Source organism: Peromyscus maniculatus, chromosome 3 (genome assembly GCF_049852395.1).
Source record: "Peromyscus maniculatus bairdii isolate BWxNUB_F1_BW_parent chromosome 3, HU_Pman_BW_mat_3.1, whole genome shotgun sequence".
NCBI classification, from domain to species: Eukaryota; Metazoa; Chordata; class Mammalia; order Rodentia; family Cricetidae; genus Peromyscus; species Peromyscus maniculatus.
The window spans coordinates 23,899,398-23,920,229 of NC_134854.1; the positions used below are offsets into that span (position 1 = coordinate 23,899,398).

Consider the following 20,832-nt stretch of genomic DNA (forward strand, 5'->3'; position numbering starts at 1 on the left):
CTCTCCTTTTTATTAACTACTTCTTTGACCTTGTCACACCTATTTGTCACACACACAATCCCCAGCACTCTAGTTTCATAGTTGGCAACTTCCCCTGGAGTTTCCAATGTCACCTTCTCTGTCCTTGCCCATGTTCAACATGTGTTTTATGCCCGGTTTACTCCAGCAACTTGTTCCCTGTGCTGACTTATTTTTCTGTTTTATCAAGCCTTGTCAAAGCCATCAGACTTCATTCCAGGAGATGATTCTATTTTAAAATACGTGCTTTATGTGTATGAGTGTTTTGCTTCAATGTATGTGTATGTTCAAACCTGCTTGGATCGCATGGAAGCCAGAGGAAGGTGTCAGATCCCTTGGAACTGGAATTAAAGCTAATTGTGAGTTGCCATGTGGGCACTGAGATTAAAACTTGAGTCCTTTCCAAGTGCAGCAAGCACTCTTAACTGCTGCATAATCTCTCTAGTCCCATAGGGACTTAATGGATCTTAATGTGTTCTATTGGGCATGGTGGTACATGACTGCAATCCCAACACTCACAAGGCTGAGGTAGAGGGACAGCAAGCTAAACCTGGAATACAGAGTCATACTCTGTCCAAAAAAGGAAGGAATGAAGAACAAAAATAGGAAAGAAGGAAAAGAGGGAGGAAGGAAATTCAGTATCAAAGTAGTTGCTGAAGACACCAGTTAAAGTCTTTACAACATCATTTGAAAAGTCTTTAGATGGTGAAACATTTTTTAAAAGAATCCTTCTTAAGAAGGATATCCTATGTGGTTGAAAATATGACTTTGGTGGAATGGAGATAGAATAACTAAAGGATTAGCTTATTTAACAGTTGATCAACAACCAGCCAACTGCAGAAGATGGGTCAGGTTAGTCACAGAGCTTCCAGAGCAAAGTGGCAGTTGCTCAGCAGGACTCTCCTTTCAACAGCAGCTCCATCATCTAGAGCTCTCACTTTCTCTGATAAACACTGAGAAAGTGTTTAAGGAATAGCTAGCCAGGCATGGTGGCCATGTCTTTAATCCCAGCACAGGGGGGCTGGAGGCAGAAGCAGGTGGATCTCTAGGAGTTTGAGGCTAACCTGTTCCAAGACAGCCAGACCTACATAGAGAGACACTCTTTCAAAGAAAATTAAATGAAAACTCCAAGAAGAATATTTGTTTGAAGGAAATTCAATGACAGGCCTGCCCACCTATGCTGATCTTATTCGTGCTACATAAGCTTGGCCCTTAGTCTTGAGTAGTCTTGCACAGTCTTGCTTACTTACATATTTTTCTGAAGTTCTTATCATTCTGCATACTGGGTACCTCTTCACTAGTCATATTTATGCATAATGTTTATCTTGCTTTAATATGTGTCAATCCTCATTCGTGTGTGTATATGTTCTTGTGATGTGTGTGTTGTGTGTATATGTGTGTGTTGTGTGTGGTGTATGTGTGCGATATATACATGTGTGTAAGGGTGTGGATGTTTTGCTCTCTGTGCTGAGAATAAGATAAAGTGTGACTGAGTAGTTGGACAAACTTCAGCATTAGCCTTAGAGAGACAAGAAAGACAAGAGTGGGTGGTGGTAGACTGAGCTGGGGCATGGAAAGAAAGTGGTCTCTAAGCAACAGGGCTAATTAGGGAGCACCAATCAGACCAGGAGGTATTTGGTGCTACACAAAAGCTTGAGGATTTTTAGGATGTGAAGTCACAAAGAATCTGCGACAGGATGAAAGTATCTCCTTAGAAAAGGGTTAAAATAAAACTATTCTTCCACTTGTTTTCAGGGGGAAAATGTAATGATACAAATATTTATAGATTTAATAAAAGTATGATTGTTAATTGTCTTTGCAGTTAACAAGAATTCCAGAAGATCTGTGTAATATGACTCAACTCAAAACACTCGACATCTCGAACAATGCAATCAAAGAGATTCCAAGAAATATAGGGGAGCTGAGCAGTCTGGTTAGTCTACTTGCATACAACAATCAAATCAGTACTCTTCCACCATCCTTTCTATCTTTAAAAGTTCTACAGCACCTAGACATCAGAGGTATGTGTCAAGCATGATAAGCAATAAGTAGAATCTGTAAGGAGAACATTGATGTCTAAATTGCAGTTTTGTTGAGCATGTCAGACAGAGCATTAAGTTGGCATCAGAGGAAGAGGGGCACAGAATGTTTTTCCCAATTACAGGAAATGAGCACAAAGCTGAAGAACTGGTTTCTTGCCTTGAAAAGAGTCCTAGAGATGCAAACAGAAGGAAACGGGTGCTAGGGTGGAGGAAACAGAAGAAATGGGGGGGGCAGCTTTAGGTAGGAATGGGGGAAGAGGGCTATACAGAGAGAGGCAGAAGCATAAGTAACGCTAAAGGGCATTCGAAGGAGACATAGGGATCATATGTTATGTTTCCTTAAAATTACATGTAATATATGTGTATACATAGATATATAGTTTAGATGAAGTTATGCTATTTGGGGTGATAATGCTCCCCCCAAGAGCCATGGACTGTCTATTGAACACTACAGTACCAGGTATACGAAACAACTTTTGTAGCTATTTGTCAGGGGAGCCCAAGAGAATTCCAAAACCATCACTGTGGACTATTGCCATTGCCCTTAATTGCTTCCCAGAATTTGAAGTAAGACTATTGCTCAAGACACCACACACTTTGGACACAGGACTTGGAAGAGTCGAGCTGGGAGGGACCGGGAAGCCTTCTCCCCGAGAACTAGCTCTCATAGTGTCAGAAAGTGTCATGCAAGTTGTCAAGGGAGAGGAGGAACCGCTAGTCCTACCCAGCTGGGATGACAAGACACAATTCTTGACAAACACCAGAATGACTGGACCAGCAAGGTATCCGCAAAGGTCAACAGTGGTGCTTTCACCTTTGGGGTAATTAACAGTTACGTCATTGGACTTAAGACCCACTCAACATGAGGAGACTCATGCCTAGCACTGGACACCTATCCAACTACCAGTCACTATCAGAGAGGAATGTCCAGTCTTGCCGGGCTCCTAAACCAATATCATTTGACTCTTTTCTAAATACTTATCCTTTCACTACAGATAAATGTAGCTCTAACCCTAGTCAAAGCAGCTCCTTTTTGCAACAGATGGAGACTATTACAAAAGCCCACAACTGGTCAGAATGTAAGGAATTAGTGACTGTGGGGTGCCCAACCCCAGTTGATGCATTTGTAATGCAACACTTACACCCAAGGCTAGGGGAAACTGTGGAAGTGGGGCAGAAAGACTCTTAGAGTCAGAGGCTTAGGATGTCTGCTGTTACATAGTGTCTCCTAAGCATGATGGAAGCTGCACCCATGAAGTCCTAATAATATGGCTGCTTGAAACATTATGGTTGTCCAGCATAACGACAAACTTAGTTGACATTTCACTGTAGATGGGAAATTCCACATGGCCCTACCACTGCGTGAAAAGCTATAGGTTATCAGTGACTACAGAGAGGAGGGGGACCTATATTCTCTATGGACAAACTCCCACATAGGTTGTCCATAGAGACACAGAACATATAAACAAAGCCAAATGGACTCAGTAGGTTACATAGACATCTATACCATGCTCATGCATGTACATACGTGTAATAGTAATTGAAGAGATCATGAATTTGGAAGAGAAGACATGGCAGGAGTTGGAAGTGGGAGACAGGGAAGTAGGTGTGATGTAGATGCAGGACTTATATGTGAAGTTCTCAAAAAATAAACTATTAGAAAAGAAAGAGAAAAAAAGGAAACAAAATACAAACAAAAATTCTCCAGAGCCTTCTGCTCTATCGGAGACTAGAATTCCCGACTGGAAGTACATTCCCTAGAGATGCTTGAGTTAGGACAACATCAAGACACAATGGCCAGGGGCATTGTAACTGCTCTTCAGACTGGGGCATGTCTCTGTTGTTCCACATAGAATTAGAAACTATTAAAAACCCACTCTGTCAATCAAGCTCGAAAGAGCAGCTGTGGTGGTGCAGATCAATGAAAGGCTGTGTTCCAACACTGCCTCCCAAGTTCCAGTCTGAATGCAGGCCATTTCTAGAAGGGCTAAAGAGAGTTACTGTTACCACAGATGTACCGATGGCAGGAAGCAGTTTCTACCTGAGACTGGGGAAATAAATGAATGGACATAATATTGACTCTTTAGAGCAGTGGTTCTCAATCTTCCTAATGCTGTGACCCTTTAATACAGTTGTGGTGAACCCAACCATAAAATTATTTCCATTGCTACTTCATGACAGTAATTTGCTACTGATGGTAATATAAATATCTGAGTTTTTCAATGGTTTGGTCATGACCCACAGGTTGAGAACCACTGCTTTACAGTGTAATGATGGAATGATGAAATTTTAAACACAGAGCCTAGTGTAGTGGTTTTTTAACAGATACTGTCATCTCTGCCCCCAAAAGATAGACTAGCAAATGAAAGAAAAGTAGATGGGCACATCATACCCAGGGGAGACAATTCCTCAGGGACACAGCCCAGTGTTCTTCACAGTCTACAGGCTTGGTGCTGTCTTTACTTCCTGCCCTCCCAGATAGCCTATTGGCTGGTTTTGCTGGTAGCATTGTAGCTGTAGTCTACAGCAGCATTGGTTCTGATGCTTAGCCCCTCCACCAGAGAAGCTATTAATTCAGTACCACTGTCTACATTGCCCAAACAGAGCTCTGAAAGGATCCTCAAGCTATATATTTGTTTCTATTTATTTTTTCTCTTTTTTTGAAGTTTGGCATACAAAGTAATGAGCTTTCTTGTGGAATTTCAAACATATACACCTGTCTTAGTTAGGGTTTCTATTGCTGTGAAGAGACACCATGACCATGTGACACTTATAAAGGAAAAACATTTACTTGAGGTGGCTTACGTTTTCAGAGATTTAGTCCATTATCATCATGGTGGGACACGGTAGCATATGGGCAGACATGGTGCAGAAGTAGCTGCGTGTCCTTCATCTTGACTTGCTGGCAACAGGAAGTGGTCTGAGATACTGGGCGTGGCTTAAGCATATATGAAAGCTCAAAGCCCAAATCCACACTTCCTCCACCAAGGCCACACCTCCCAACAGTGCCACTCCCTTTGGGGGCCATTTTTTTTCAAAGCACACAATAGCATTCTACTTTGCTTTTATTGCCCCACCGCCCCGCTCCCCCATGCTACTGCTCGTCTCTTGCCAGTCCCCCTTTCTACTCCCATTCCTACTCTGTTACTCTATTTTTGTCTTCCCTCTCCCCTCCTGTAAGATCTTTTCCTCTTCCTCATGGTTCTCTTGTTACTTTCATCACAGACACACACGTACATGCATATGCATGCACTTGTACACACACACACACACAAGCACACACACATTTAAATTAGGAGTCATGGGGCTGGAGAGTTGGCTCTGCAGTTAGGAGCACTTGTTGCTCTTGTAAAGGACCCAGGTTCGATTCCTAACACCCACATCACAGCTTATAACTATAACTCCAGTACTAGGGGATCCAATGCCATCTTCTGAGTTCCATGGGAACCAGGCAAATACATGCTATATATACATACATGCAGTCAAAATACTCATACACATAAAATAATAAAGTAATTAAAACTTTAAATCTAGAGTCTACATATGAGAAAGACATTGCTTGCTATCCTGACTCTGGCTTACTTTAACTGACATAATGATCTCCACTATTCATTTTTCTACAGATATCATAATTTCATTTGTCTTTTTACGGTTAAATAAGATCCTATCTTGTACCCCTGGCTTATCCATTCATCTCTGGATTGACATCTCAGTTGGTTCCATTTCTTAACTTCTGTAAGTAGTGCAGCAGTAAACACTAACAGACCATCATGTGTTAGCTGAGGGTCTCATATGTGTCAGCAGTATTCCCAGATCAATGGGTGGCTTTTCTTTGTTTTAGCTTTTTTAAGGACTCCCACCACCACTAATGTCCATGGTGGCTGTACACTTTATATTTCCACCAGCAGTGTATAATAGTCCCTCTTTCCTCACATCCATTTGTTGCTTGAAAAAAATATGTTTACCAGAGTATGAGTATGGTATCCAGATGGAAAGAATGCATATTGCCCATCTGCAGCTCAACAGATTTTCAAAAACTGAACAAACCCATGTTTGAGAACATAGACCAAGAAACAGATAAGTCCCACAAAACCACCCTGCTTTCATCCATTAGTAAAACTGTAGGAAGTCAAAGATAAAGCAGCCAGAGAAAAGTGATTCAAGTAATCAGAAAGGATTAAAAGACAACAAATAGGGAAAAAAGTAGTAAAATGTTTTATCTGGATCCAACTATCACATTTTTTTAGCAGATTGGAGAGTGAGGCTAGGGCCTCACACTTGCTAAGCAAGTGCTCTGCCACTGAGCTACAGCCTCAGCCCTTAAATACAAGTGTGCTTGTATTGAACAGTAGTTGGTTAAACACTAACTAAAAGACAGAGATTACTGGAAGGGATGGGAAAGACATAGCTCTGTGTGCTTCACAGAGGTGTGCTTCAAATATAAAGGCACAAGTAGGTGCTGTCTACCAAGATGCACTTCACAAATGACACCACCAATGTGTTCAAAATTAATTTACATTGAAGATGCTCCACGGGACAGTGAACATCTCCAGAAATAGCTGTAACGCTTTGTATTCCTACAAGTAATCAATGAGAGTTCTGTTGCTCTACATCAGCAGTAGTTGCTGTTGGTGGTGATCCAGGTTTGACCATTCCAATAGGTGTCTGGTGGTATCCTTGTTGCTTTAACTGATGAATGAAGTGAAGTGTCTTGGTATACTTGTTTGCCATCTCTATGTCTTTTGGTAAGGTATCTGTTCTGAACTTTAAAATATTTCTCATTGTTCGATTATTGTTAAATGTTAAATCTTCTTTGTATATTTTGAACAGCAGTCCTTTATCATATACATCTGTTGCAAATTTTGTGGTTCTATTTTTAGATGTAAGTAGATTTGTACTATGTGTAACTGAGTGACTTTCCTTCATTCATAATTCTTGAATTTCATCAGGCTTCTGGTGTCTATGGATTGTTCAGCACTTTTAGCCCTCAGTTATTATGTTGGTTACCCTTGGTTGTTTGTCTTCTTAAATTGGTGAGAAGCAGGACTCTGGTTTCACTGACTTCTGTCTCAGGGTCTTGTATAAGATTACAGTCACTCTATAAACTGGAGCATCAGCCAGAGACTCGTGGCGCTGCTTCCAAGTTTACTTTCATGGCCGGGAAGCAGCCTTTGGTTCTTTGCTGGGTAACCCTGCTCATGACTCAAAAACTGTTTTCTCCAGAGGGAGTCATAGGAGAGAGCGAGAGACAGAGTGTGCTGACAGAAAGAGCAGTGTGGTTGTAAACTTAATTTGGATGCCAAATAATATTACATCTGCTTTACATCTGCTCTGTTCTACTAATCACACAAACCAGCCCTGGTTTAATGTAGGGAGAGCAATGTGAGTTGAACAGGAGGAGGAGGGACTCACTGAGGACCAATAGGTAATCCTGAATCTATTCAAGCGACTGAATTTGGAGCCAAAACTTTTCCACACAAAACTGCAGCTACAGATGTTTTCACTGCTGGTTCCTATGACATATTTATAAAAGAAACGTTGACTTAAGAATTATTTTAGAAGGGCCTTGTTCTCCTGGTGTCCTCCACCCCCTCTGGCTCTTTCAGTTCTTTCTGCCTCCTCTTCTGTAGGGTTCCCTGAGCTCTGAGGGGAGGGATTTGATGGAGACATCTCATTTGGAGCTGTACATTCCAAGACACCTCTCTTTCTGTTTCTCTGTGTCTGTGTCTGTGTGTCTGTCTCTGTCTCTGTCTCTCTGTCTCTATCTCTGTCTCTCTCTGTCTCTCTCTGTCTCTCTCTGTCTCTCTCTCTCTCTCTCTCTCTCTCTCTCTCTCTCTCTCTGTGTGTGTGTGTGTGTGTGTGTGTGTGTGTGTGTGTGTCTGCAATTTCTGGCTGTGGGTTTCTGCATTTATTCCCATCTGCTTCAGGAGGAAGCTTCTCTAATGTTGACTGATAAAGCAACTGATCTATGAGTATAGCAGAATATCACAAAGAGTCATTTTATTGACACTTTCATTAAGATCAATGGTATTTGGTTTTACCCTAAGCCTCTGGATTATCTCTGGCTCTTGATCACACCCAAGTAGTGTCGGGTATGGATTATACCTTGTGGAGTGGGCCTCAAGTCAAGTCAGACATTGATTGGCTTCTTCTACAAGTTCTGTGCCACCATTACCCTAGCATATCTTGCAGGCAGGACAGATTGTAGGCCAAAGGTTTTGTGGATGGATGGGTTGGTGTTTATGCTTTTCTTTTAGTAGCCTTCAGAGAACCTTCCAGCACCAAAGACACTAGAACATAGGGGTGAAGGCTTCATGTAGGCACCGGCTTGACTTCTCCATATTCAATGAGCTGTGTGGGTGTTGTCCTCAGCAATGGAGCCCCACTATCTGTTTACAGAGAGCAATCTATTGTCTTAGCAACAACCTGGTTGTTTGGGGGTCCCCATGACCAACAACTCAATTGAATGCAACCCAGTCCTGGTACTAGTAGCCCTGTTTGGTGACAAGAGATGGCCATTTGGGGCTCCATCTTCCCCATTATTAGGAGACATCATTAGGAGGTCATCACCTTCATATATCTTAGGAAGTTCTCACTGCACTAGGCTTCCATATCCTCCCTCAAAAGCTCACTTCCAGCTGTCTAGATTGTAAGAGCCAGAAGGGATGGAGAATACCAAAAGAACAAGGCCCCCTGAAATCAACTGAGCAAGGCTCATATGAACTCACAGAGACTGAACAGCAAGCGCAGGGCCTACACAGGTCTATACCAGGTCCTCTGCATATATATTACAGCTTTCAGCTTGGTATTTTTATGGGGCTCTTAAGTGTGGGAACAAGTGAGTCTCTGATTCTTGGGTTGTCTCTTGGGGCTCTTTTCCTTCTGTTGGGTTGCCTTGCCCAACTCTGATGTGATGGTTTTATTTTACCTTATTATATTTTATTTGGTTACTATCTCCTAGAAGCCTGAGGGAGTGGATCTGGAGAGGAAAGGATGGCAGTGGCGGGGCATGACTGGGAGGAGCAGAGGGAGGAGGAACTATAATCAGGATATACTGTATGAGAAAATAATCTATTTTCAGTAAAAGGTAAAAAGGAATTACTTTTAATAAAATTGAGGCTAAGACACTCACCAGTTTATACAATGAGGCCATTGATATTTCCAATAGTATAATGAGACAAGTACAACACTTTCAGAAACTTATGGGTTAATTTCTTGCATGAACATTGATATAAAATTCATCAACAAATTAAGTAAATTAAACCATCAATATATAAGATAACCTATCACAATTATGTGTGAAATGCACACTAGAAATGCAAGACTGGGTCAATATTAAAAAAACTTCCCCCTCATAATTTACTATATCAATAAGCCAAGGAAAAGTGACATGAACTTCTCACCAGATACTCAAAGAAGCAAATACCATATGACAAAATATATTAAATCCCATTCATGATTGGACAGTCAAACAAAAGAAAGGGGGAAAAGCCCCAGCTAATGCAAGAAGACAAGAAAGAAAGAAAAAAGGGTCAGGTATCCTGGCACACAATTTTAATCCAAGGGCAGATGGATCTGTAAGAGTTTGAGGGCAGCCTGGTCTACATAGTAAGTTCCAGGATAGCCAAGAATATGTAGAGAGCTCCTGTCTCAAAAAAGAGTGCATGTACAGTTCAAAAGCAAGAGGGCAGAGCTGGTTCTGACAACGGAGACATTGACTAGTAGAAACCCCAACAGGTAACAGCAGTAGGTGAGGTAGCAAGGCGGCCGCTTAAAAAGTTGTTAATGCTAACACTATTAATGTGCAAAAGTTCTGCATACTATTTATAACTGATTAGAACTGAATTTTGAGCACTCTGCTAAGGCATGGTGGTTCATGCCTGCAGTTCTAGTACACAGGAGGCTGAGGCAGAAAGTCTGCCTCAACTTTGAGGCCAGCATTGGTTCCATATACATAAACTCTAAAACAAACAAGAAAAGTAATGTGTTCAAGTACTATTCTAAATGGTACAAAACACATAAGTATCTATCAAAGCATATGAAAGATCTACAGTGAGCTATAATCATGGATGCAATATTTAAATAGTATTAGACACTGGATATCTCAATATGGAAGTTTTGTAAATGCTTTCTAAACTTGTATGCAAATTCAACTGAATTCTAACACAAAAATCTCGGCAGTACATTAAAAAAACAAAATAAGTATTCTAAATGTATATAAACTGCCAAAGCAACTAGAATAACTGAAACAACTTTTAAAGGAATGCAGCAGTTAATTCATGGAACTCTATTTCAAGGCTTCTGCAAAGTTCCAGTAATGAAGAGAGCATGCTATTGTCAAGACAATACATGTGATTATTAGTAGGATAAAGTAGAGTCTAGATATAGACCCAAGCCCATATAGGCAATTGAATTTTAACAAATGCACAGAAGTAATTCAATAGAGAATAATATTGTCAATAAATGATATAAGTTAGGTGTCCAAAAATCCAAAGGAAAACCAAATAAAAACAATTTCAACAAGACTTTGATCTGTGCCACACATCATAAAAAAAACTCAAATGAGTCACAAATCTAGTCATAAAGCTAAAAATATAAAAACTTGTAGATAAAAACTAGAAAATATTGACAAAAATTTCTCAGCTACCATATTAACATTGCAACTGAGAACTGGGAATATGGTGCTTGGCTGGGGTGTGTGAGGCCATGAAAATAGAAATCAATCTAAATAACCAACATTAGATTTCAGCAAAATGTGAAACCTTGACCTTAGGAAGAGAAGTTTTTTTAAAAAAGAATAAATAGAAAAACCACATACTTTATAAAGTAATTGTTGTACACATAGAAAGTAACCATGTACTCCACATGGGGGGGCACAGAAAGGGGGGGAGGAGATATTGGAGAGAGAGGAGAGAAAGGGATTTCAAAAAGAAATGAAGAGCTAGCCGGGCGGTGGTGGCGCACGCCTTTAATCCCAGCACTCGGGAGGCAGAGCCAGGCGGATCTCTGTGAGTTCGAGGCCAGCCTGGGCTACCAAGTGAGTCCCAGGAAAGGCGCAAAGCTACACAGAGAAACCCTGTCTCGAAAAACAAAACAAAACAAAAAAAAAAAAAAAGAAAAAAAAAGAAATGAAGAGCTGACAATACAGTTTAATGGTAGAGTTTAATTAGGTACTTGCCTAGTATAGAAAAGTCTCTGAGTTAATCCAACACTATAAAAAAAAAGTCAACTCAACCAAAACTGGTATAAATGTTGGATGGATCCTTCATACAGAGTTACACAGACAGAGGCAACACATGAGTAATGTTGGGTAGCGTGGATTTTAGAGAAAAGGAAGTTCACACATTCACTCTATAACCCAATGTCACTAGCAGAAGAGCTGAAGCCTGGCAAGCTATGAGCCACTGAAATGTGGGGGAGAAAAAACAAAACAAAACAAAAGAACCGGGCGGCAGTGGCACATGCCTTTAATCCCAGCACTTGGAAGGCAGAGCCAGGCGGATCTCTGTGAGTTTGAGGCCAGCCTGGGCTACAAAGTGAGTTCCAGGACAGGCACCAATGCTACACAGAGAAACCCTGTCTCAAAAAACAAAAAAACAAAAAACAAAAAACAGAAAGAAAAAGAAAAAAAGAAAAAAATTGGCAGGAACGCAAAAATGGTATAAGCATTTCGAAACACTTATAAAGTTAGGTTCACACTTACCCTATGACCCATCAGTCAAACTTCAACTATATTTTTCAGTTAAGTGCAAATGTATAGAATGGATTTATCCATAATCACTCAAACTGGAAACTTAAGAGCCTCCTTCATCTAGTGAATGAATAAATTACTGACATCTGTCATGGAGTACTTATTAACAAAAGGAACAGGCCATTGAGGAATAAGAACTTTGGTGACCTCAAGTGGCAAGTGAGAAAAGTCAGGATCTGAGTATTATGCATTGTGACTTGTATGCATATTTTATATGAATCATTCTAGTTTTTATAATGTATTTTATTCCTCCCTTCTCTGCCCTTCTCTGTCTCCCTCCCTCCCTCTCTCCCTCTCTCCCTCTCTTGCTCTCTGCCCCCTCTCAGAATGACTAGCCCTGGATAATGAGTTCTTGTTTCCCTCTCCCTTTTGTCCATGGTGTGAGGATGGAAGCCAGGGTCTCACAAGCATGAGACAGGTGCCCTCCTAACACCACACGAACTGCTTCAGATCTTGGTTGGTTTCTTGATATCACTCTTCAGGAAGAGTAACAGGCCTTCTTCTCCATGTGTAACTAACAGAAATAGAATACACAATTAAGAGAACGCAGCACACTAGTGCGAGATAGCATTAGCCAACGCTAAAGCACTCCAAACTCGAATGTTTCTGTGAATCTAGAATTATTTCAGCTAGGATGGCAGTCATTAAGAAAAAGAGTAACAACAAATTCTGGCAAGGATGTGGTGGAAAGGGAAGCCATGGAAGTCAGCAGGGAGCTTTTTCAGAAAACTGAAACCTGATCTCGCGTATGACCTAGATACCACACCCATGTTTACACAAAGACTCCAAATCAATGCACTACAGACACACCTGCATGTCAATGTGTACTGAGCAGTGTTCACATGAGCAAATTTATGGAACCACCTAGGTGTCCAACAAGAGAGCAATGATAAAGAAAATATGAGATATACTCAAAATAGAGGGGGTTTCAGCCATAAAGAATGAAGTCATGTCCTTTGCAGGAAGATGAACACAATGGGGGGTCATATTAAGTGAATTAAGTCAGTCTCATGCAGACAAATAGTATTTCCTCTCGTGTGCTTCCTACATAAATACAAAAAGTCATGCGTGTATGGAAGAAGGGACACTAAAGAGGACAAAGGGGAGGGAGGGGTAAGAAAAGGGTTAGGCCATACCAGATACACTTGTATAAAAGTCGCTTTTTAAAAAGTTGATTTTAAGAATGATAATGCCTACTCTGCAAAGCCAGTTGTTGTATTGTAAGAAGATAGTCCCTGGCTTCATTTTGCCACTACTAGGAGACCAAGGACCCACAGTGGTTTTTAATATATCCTCCTTTTCTCTCCTAGCATGGACACTTTGGAACTGTCATCACTGGGAGTGTCCTTGGACATCTTTCCAGGACAGTAGACTTCTGCATGCATATTTTCTGTTTCTGCAGTTTAACTGTACAGAAAGGAGTAATTCCTTCCCATTTTTCCCTCACTAGGAAACAGTCTGACAGCCCTGCCTAGTGCTATCTATAGTCTTCTGTCGTTGAAAGAGATAAACTTTGATGACAATCCTTTGTTGAGACCACCGATGGAAATCTGTAGAGGAAAACAGCTGCATACGATCACACAATACCTCCAAAGAGCAGATGAAAGAGACGGTGGGTGATGAGCGAGGACCTAGTTTCATAAGTGTTCTGCTGTCTGTACAGTAAGGGAGCTTGCTTTGGTTGGAGACTTTGAACTGACAGTAACAAACTATCTATCTCCCTTTTTCTGAAGGCTAGCTGTTTGTGTTGATTATTCAATGCAATCATGGGGGGAACTGAAACATCTTCAGCTGTTCCTCAATCATTTTACCATGTGCCATATCTACATAACCAATGGCATATACCAGGATAAGCTAATGACAAAGTTGTAGTAAAAAGTACTGTCCTTTGTAAGCCACATTATACACTGTGCACATGGCTGCCATGTAGAAGCTTTCCTAAGATTTGAGCCTCACTGATAGAAGAAACTCGAGAGAAAATGAAGTCCCAATGGCTGTCTCCTTTAACTCACTGTAGGCCGACTATACTAATTACTACACCCAAAGGTAATATTTCTATAAAATAGGGGTCTCAGAGGTCCCAGTGTCTACGTGGTATTTCTATCGTGGATAGCACCTTAGAGAAAGGCGGTGGAGTCACATGACTGAACCTCCATGCTAAAGCCCTGTTTCTCCAGTTCTCAAAGAAACCATTCTTGCTGCTCTGCTTTTGATGGAGACAGTGCAGTAGGCAATGACAACATCTCACAGATTGGAGGAGGAGAGCAATCTGGAAATTTACCACATCTCTGTATGCTCAAGGAGCCTTTACCCTGCAATTTTGATCCTCGAGGAAGTTGGGAGAAGTAGCCTGGGAAACATTTATTCTGAAGTTAACAAGGATCACAGAGTCCCTTCTGAGCATTTATTAAGCAATTCTATTTTCTTTTTATCATTAGCATGAAATCTCATCTGAGGAATTAACAGTGTATATACAATTTCTCAAAATGAAAAGGCCATAATGTATTTGCGATATGGAGCATGGGAGAGCCTTAATTCTTGAAAATTCTCATGGTATTCTAGTTAACAAAGGTGAATTTAGAGTACACTTTCTAGAAGCTCTGGCCAACAAAGACATATCTACATAGCACTATCTAGAAGATTTATTATTTTAAAAGGCACTAATGGGTTTGAAAAGACGGCTCTGTGGTTAAGAGCATATGCCGCTCTTGCAGAGATTCTGAGTTCAGTCCCCAGCACCCATGTTGGTTAGCTCACAATTGCCTGAAATCTCAACCCCAGAGGATCTGATTAATACCTTTGGCCTCTGTGGGTACCTATACTCACATGCACCTACCCCCCAAATATATATATATATTGAGATATGGTATTTCTGTGTAGTCCTGGTTGTCCTGGAACTCACTAGGTAGACCAGGCTAGCCTCAAACTCACAGAGATTGCCTTCCTCAGCCTTCCCAAGTGTTGGAATTAAAGACATATGCTACCATGCCTAGCCTTAAATAAATTAAAAAAATTAATATCTAACTAAATAATAAATTACTTTAATATGAATTTGCATCTACATGCCATATTTACAACAAATGCTAGTTTCTCAAAGTAGTTAATATAAAACAGCCAGAATTGAAGGAAGGAATCAAATTCATTTCAAATCCAGAAAAAAGTAAAGGATTTGGAGATCACTATCAAGATGCTTGTAAAGATTCTTTCAAAGCAGCCATTTTAGGCTGTAGGTCTCCTTAGATTCTAGAAGTAACACAATGGGGAGCACAAACTGAAGACAGTTCAGCTCTACATTGTCATTTTCAATTTTATTTGACATAATACGTTTGATAAAAACACAGAAGAAAACTAAATATTAACTCAAAGTATCTTTGTTTTCAAAACAAATAATGTTTCTTCTATGTTCAAATGTAGAGAAAATCTTAGAGAAGATATTCAACATAGTTGCCAACAATATCAGTGAAATAAATTTTGAATTTTTGCAACAAAAACTAAACATGACAAGCTCAGAAAGCAGCAGCTCCGCAAGGAAGTAAGTATGAACGGCATTCGCACAAATGCATTTCCCCCTGCGTTCATATGATCTTGATATTAGAGTTTTGAGATATTTACATTAACATAAACTCTACTGTAAATGGTGGCCTTTGGCCTGTGACATATTTGTCATCCTTGCTGGATAACCATACCGTGTAATGGCGACGACGGGCTGTGTGAGATGAGCTGCTGGGCTTTTAGTTCAGCTGCCTTCCTGACCTTCAACGTGTCCTTTTCTTTCTCTCTGCTCCAGTTTCTTCTGAGGTCAAATGAATACACAAGCTTAGGAAGTTGTCGTGAGGTTTAAGTGAGACCAAGCCATAAAGTATGCATTTTATTGCATTGGGTTACAGTAAATAACCCACAGTGATTATTGTCTTAATAGTTGAATGTAAGTTGAAATGTAAGCTTTTTTTTAATAATGTTTGCTTCTGTGTGTCAGGCTCACTGTAAATGTTCATATATACTGTCTTCAGTTAAATTTAGTCTCACATAAATATGGAAAATTAATTTGAAGACTTAGACAACCTTTAAGGAACTTAAAGTAATGTTCATGGCTGGTAATTAAAATAATTGTTATTTAAATTTTCACAGTACTACTACTCCATTGTTACATGAAAGAATCTACCAAGCCTTTGTTAAGTGGAAAGCAGATCAGAACGTGTTACTCACAGCTACGGCCTTAAGAGACAAACTTGTTCGGGGACTAAATATGATTGGTGCCTACGACATAATGGATAAGATCACAGCTTTGAATCTTTATACAAGTGCCATCAAACTCTAGCCAGTGGATCTGAAGTAGAAGCTGAAAACTTACGATGCACTCATAGAATATGATACAAGGGAATTATTTGCATATCGTGTCTTTTTTGTTTCTAGTAGTTATATTTTCACTTGTGTGTGTGAACATGTATGTGCTGCAGTTGGTCTGTGCAAGTCCAAGGGAGACTTCCAGCTGCCGATTTCCCCTTCTATCATTGTAGCTCCAAAGCCTGAAATCAAGGCATCAGGCTTAGCCCACATCATGTCTCTGTTCATTACTAAGAGATGCTGTGAGTCTGTGCCTCCCATTCTAGTTTTATCACAAAAGATATTACAGACAAGGCTTTGTATGTTTTTCTGTTGTGTTAGCAAAGCTATTGAATTTGAAAATAATTCTATTAAATATTTTAATATAGTACTCTTATAAGTCAAGTAATAGGTTGTCAGTGATTTCCATTGGGTTGAGAAAGAAGAAAAGTTTCTGGTTTATAATGAAAATGGCATACCATGTCTGTTTTCCCCTCATTTAGGAATTAGGTGTCTTCATTATCCAAAAAATAGAGCCAGGGACAGTATTCCTTCAGCTGCATGCCCTGATGGGAATGATGGCAGGAACATCTTCTCCCTTCCTGTCCTGTATTTTCCCACTTTCTTTTACTACCAGAAATTCATTCATGAGGAATCTACTACACATATTTTATGTGCAGCTGCCCTTGTTGTGTGTAACCTGTTTTCCTCTTCCTTGAAGCCATCAATATTAAGGTCTGATTGGTTGTGGCAAGCCATCAACTCAAGCCAGGTCAGTGAGTTTCCCTTGGTCTTTTCTGGAGAACTTCCTGGGAAGATGATTCCTTTTTGTTGGAGGATTCTGCATCTGGGAGCATGTGGTCATCTGCCTAGTGTTGCAATATATCCTCATTATATTGTTCAGGCCTCAAATCTAACCATAGCTGAAGCTCACTGTACTTCTGAACATTCCACTTTCACTCATTCAAGTCAGCGAGAATCCCATGGGTTTCTACAACTTTCAGTGAAAAGAGACCAATTTAAATAGTTAATGATATTGTAGACACAATGCAGTCAAAATTCTATATGAGAACTAATCATAGGAACAAATTTATCTTCTGGTTTGGAATTTGTATATATTTTATCAGTTGTGAAATGCATTATAAATATTGATTCAACAGCAAAACATCTCTAATCTGCCCCTATTTTAAAATATTTTCCAATAGGACTATTACTACCCTGGGATTGTATTAGCTTAGTGTCAACTGCTGTTCATATAACTCACTAGAAGTGGGATATTTTAACAGAACATCAGAGTGAGAATGTCAGTTCATTTTTATAATTGAACAAATTTAAGACCAAGAAAACATAATTGCTATAAATGAGAGGGGGGAAAGAGAAGGGGAGGGAAAGGGAGGGGGAGGGAAGGGGGAGTAGGGAGGCAAGACTGAGAAAAAGCACAAAGAAAGTCTTTTAAAAACTATAAAAATCTTCCTATTGTCAACAATCTCCCCCTAGTGGTGAGAGTCATGGTAGTACACAGAGATGATCTCAAAGTTAGGCAAATTGAACCTGGTTAAGAATCCTTAAATTCGAGAGGCAGAGGCAGAGGTGAGGTCATAATAAAGACCAGAAGCTGAGCTTTTATCCACTGAGGAGTTGATGAGAACATGGAGATTGAGAACATGGAGATTAAGAGCTTGGAGCAGGGACACCTTTAATCCCAGCACTCGGGGAAGGAGCTGTCTCCTTGGGACGCGACCAGAACGGACCCGAACATTCTGCCTGAGTCCAACCCAGGGCCCAGCTGCGGATCCTGTGAAATGCAACAACTTGGAGGTGTTGGTGAGATTGCCCTGCTGAACAACCTGCTCAGCTGAGATCCATTCGGGAGAGGTTTCAGAAGCCTACAGTCTGCAGTCTGAGGAAACAAGATCAGCTGAGGAGTTGACAAATGAGCAAAACATGACCCAAGAACAAAAAAGAAGGCACCGCCCAGGCACCAAACCAGATCACCAGAATCATAAGTCCACTCTACACTGACTGGGAACAGGTAAGGCCCCCTCTCCTGACCGGCAGACCAGGTCTCTAGCCCCTAGGCCCCAGCCATCGGAGTCCCAGGGACCAGACAGCTACCTTTGCCTGCTCCCCCACAAAACAAAAAACAAACAAAACAACAACAACAAACCTCTACGAACTCAACAACCACTGGAACCATAAGCCAACACTGCATCAATTGGGAACAACTGCTCCCTGAGACAGAACCCACTAACACTGACTGGACTAAGCTGCTCTGGGAGAAACAGAGCCCAACAACACCGATTCGACCAAGAACTCCTAGTGGACCAAGACTATCAATTAGAACAAGAGAGGCGCCTTCAGACACAGACACCACCTGCACCGAGCAGAGGAAGAGATGAGTAGACACCAGTGCAAAAGTACAGGCAACAACATAAAGACCTATGTGACAACATCAGAATCTAGCGATTCTACACCTGCAAGACCTAAACATACCAAGACAGAAGAAGCAGAAGAAATCAATCATAAAAATGACTTTAAGATGATAGAGGCCCTTAAAGAGGAAATGAAAAACTCCCTTAAAGAGGAAATAAAAAATTCCCTTAAAAATGGAAGAAAAAAACAAAAAAATTAGAATAAATCAAAGAAAGCCAAGAAAAATTAAACAAATGAAGGAAACAGTTCAAAATTTGAAAATTAAAATTGAGGCAATAAAGAAAACACAAACTGAGGAAATGCTGGAAATAGAAATTCTGACTAAACAGGAACTACAGAAACAAGCATAACCAACCAAATGCAAAAGATGGAACAGAGAATCTCTGACACTGAAGACACAATAGAGAAAATAGATTCGTCAGTCAAAGAAAACACTAAAGACAAAAAAGTCGTAACACAAAACATCCAAGAAATTTGGGACACCATGAAAAGACCAAACCTAAGAATAGTAGGGATAGAAGGAGAAGAATACCAACTCAAAGGCATAGAAAATATATTCAACAAAACCATAGAAGAAAACTTTCCTAACCTAAAGAAAGAAATACCTATGAAGATACAAGAAGCTTACAGAACACTGAATAGACTGGATCAAAAAAAAAAAAAAGTCCCCTCACCACATAATAATCAAAACACCAAACATGCAGAACAAAGAAACAATGTTAAGAGCTGTGGTGGTATTGTGTTCCCCAAAATATTGTGTACTCTAATAAATTTATCTGGGGTCAGAGAACAGACAGCCACTAGATACAAAGGCTAGAAAATGGTGGCACTCACACCTTTAATCCTAGCATTCCAGAGATAGAAATCCCTCTGGATCTCTGTGAGTTCAAGGCCACATTGGAAATAGCCAAGCATGGTGACACACACCTTTAATCCCAAAAAGCCAGCCTTTAATCCCAGGGAGTGGTGGTAGAAAGCAGAAAGATATATAAGGTGTGAGGACCAGAAACTAGAAGCTTTTGGCTGGTTGAGATTTTGGCTGGTTAAGCATTCAGGCTTTTGAGCAGTAATTCAGCTGAGACCCATTCTGGATGAGGACTCAGAGGCCTCCAGTCTGAGGAGACAAGACCAGCTGAGGATCCCGGCGAGGTGAGATAGCTGTGGCTTGTTCTGTCTCTCTGATCTACCAGCATGGACCCCAATAACTGGCCTCAGGTTTGATTTTATTAATAAGAACTTTTAAGATTCCTGCTACAAAGAGCTGCAAAAGAAAAAGACCAAGTAACATATAAAGGAAGACCCATCAGAAAAACACCAGACTTCTCAATAGAGACTATGAAAGCCAGAAGGTCCTGGACAAATGTTATGCAGACACTAAGAGACCACGGATGCCAACCCAGATTATTATACCCAGCAAAACTCTCAGTTACTATAGATGGAGTAACAAAATATTCCATGATAAAACCAGATTTAAACAATACCTATCCACCAATCCAGCCCTACAGAAAGCACTAGAAGGAAAAATCCAACCTAAGGAAGTTAAACACACCCATAAAAACTCAGGCAATAGATAATACCACACCAATAAATACCAAAGAAGGGAAACACAACACTACCACACACATAAAAAAAATAACAGGAATTAACAATCACTGGTATTTAATATCCATCAATATCAATGGTCTCAACTCACCTCTAAAAAAACATAGGCTAACAGAATGGATATGAAAACAGGATCCATCCTTCTGCTACATACAAGAAACACACCTAGGGGCTGGAGAGATGGCTCAGAGGTTAAGAGCACCAACTGTTCTTCCAGAGGTCCTGAGTTCAATTCCCAGCACCCACATGGTGGCTCACAACCGTCTGTAATGAGATCTGGCACCCTCTTCCGTATACATAATAAATAAATAAATAAATAAATAAATAATAAATAAATAATAAATAAATAAATAAATATTAAAAAAAAAAAAGAAACACACCTAAACTTCAAAGACAGACACTTTTTTCCTCAGAGTAAAGGGCTGGGAAAAGGCTTTCCAATCAAATGAAATTAAGAAGCAAGCTGGTGTAGCCATCCTGATATCTAATAAAATAGACTTCAAACTAAAATCTATCAAAAGAGATCAGGATGGACATTACATATTTATCACAGGAAAAATCCACCAAGATGAAGTCTTGATTCTGAACATTTATGCCCCAAATACAAAGGCACACACATTTATAAAAGAAACATTACTAAAGCTTAAATTGCACATCAAACCC

The 20,832-nt window shown here is 40.2% G+C and overlaps 2 protein-coding genes across 6 annotated transcripts in view; one reads left to right on the forward strand and one right to left on the reverse strand.

The window, feature by feature from the left end:
• Lrrd1 (leucine rich repeats and death domain containing 1) overlaps positions 1-16,201 on the forward strand; it is a 29,021-nt gene extending 12,820 nt beyond the window's left edge. For 2 of the 3 annotated variants that reach the window (XM_006991219.4, XM_042272751.2), the window contains exons 3-6: positions 1,841-2,039; positions 13,262-13,423; positions 15,226-15,343; positions 15,940-16,201. In XM_006991219.4, coding sequence (XP_006991281.1) covers positions 1,841-2,039; positions 13,262-13,423; positions 15,226-15,343; positions 15,940-16,129 — 669 coding nt within the window. In that variant the 3' untranslated portion in view covers positions 16,130-16,201. The remainder of the gene's footprint in view (positions 1-1,840; positions 2,040-13,261; positions 13,424-15,225; positions 15,344-15,939) is intronic. The other variant, XM_076566248.1, reaches the window with a different exon arrangement.
• LOC121827848 (hydroxyacylglutathione hydrolase, mitochondrial-like) overlaps positions 13,417-20,832 on the reverse strand; it is a 32,611-nt gene continuing 25,195 nt past the window's right edge. The window contains exons 6-7 of one of the 3 annotated variants that reach the window (XM_076566249.1): positions 16,614-17,131; positions 14,866-15,604 (exon numbers count right to left, since the gene is read on the reverse strand). The gene's annotated coding sequence lies outside the window, so the exon portion shown is untranslated. Of the gene's footprint in view, positions 17,132-20,832 lie in introns of all 3 variants that reach the window. The other 2 variants (XM_076566250.1, XR_013049706.1) reach the window with 2 other exon arrangements.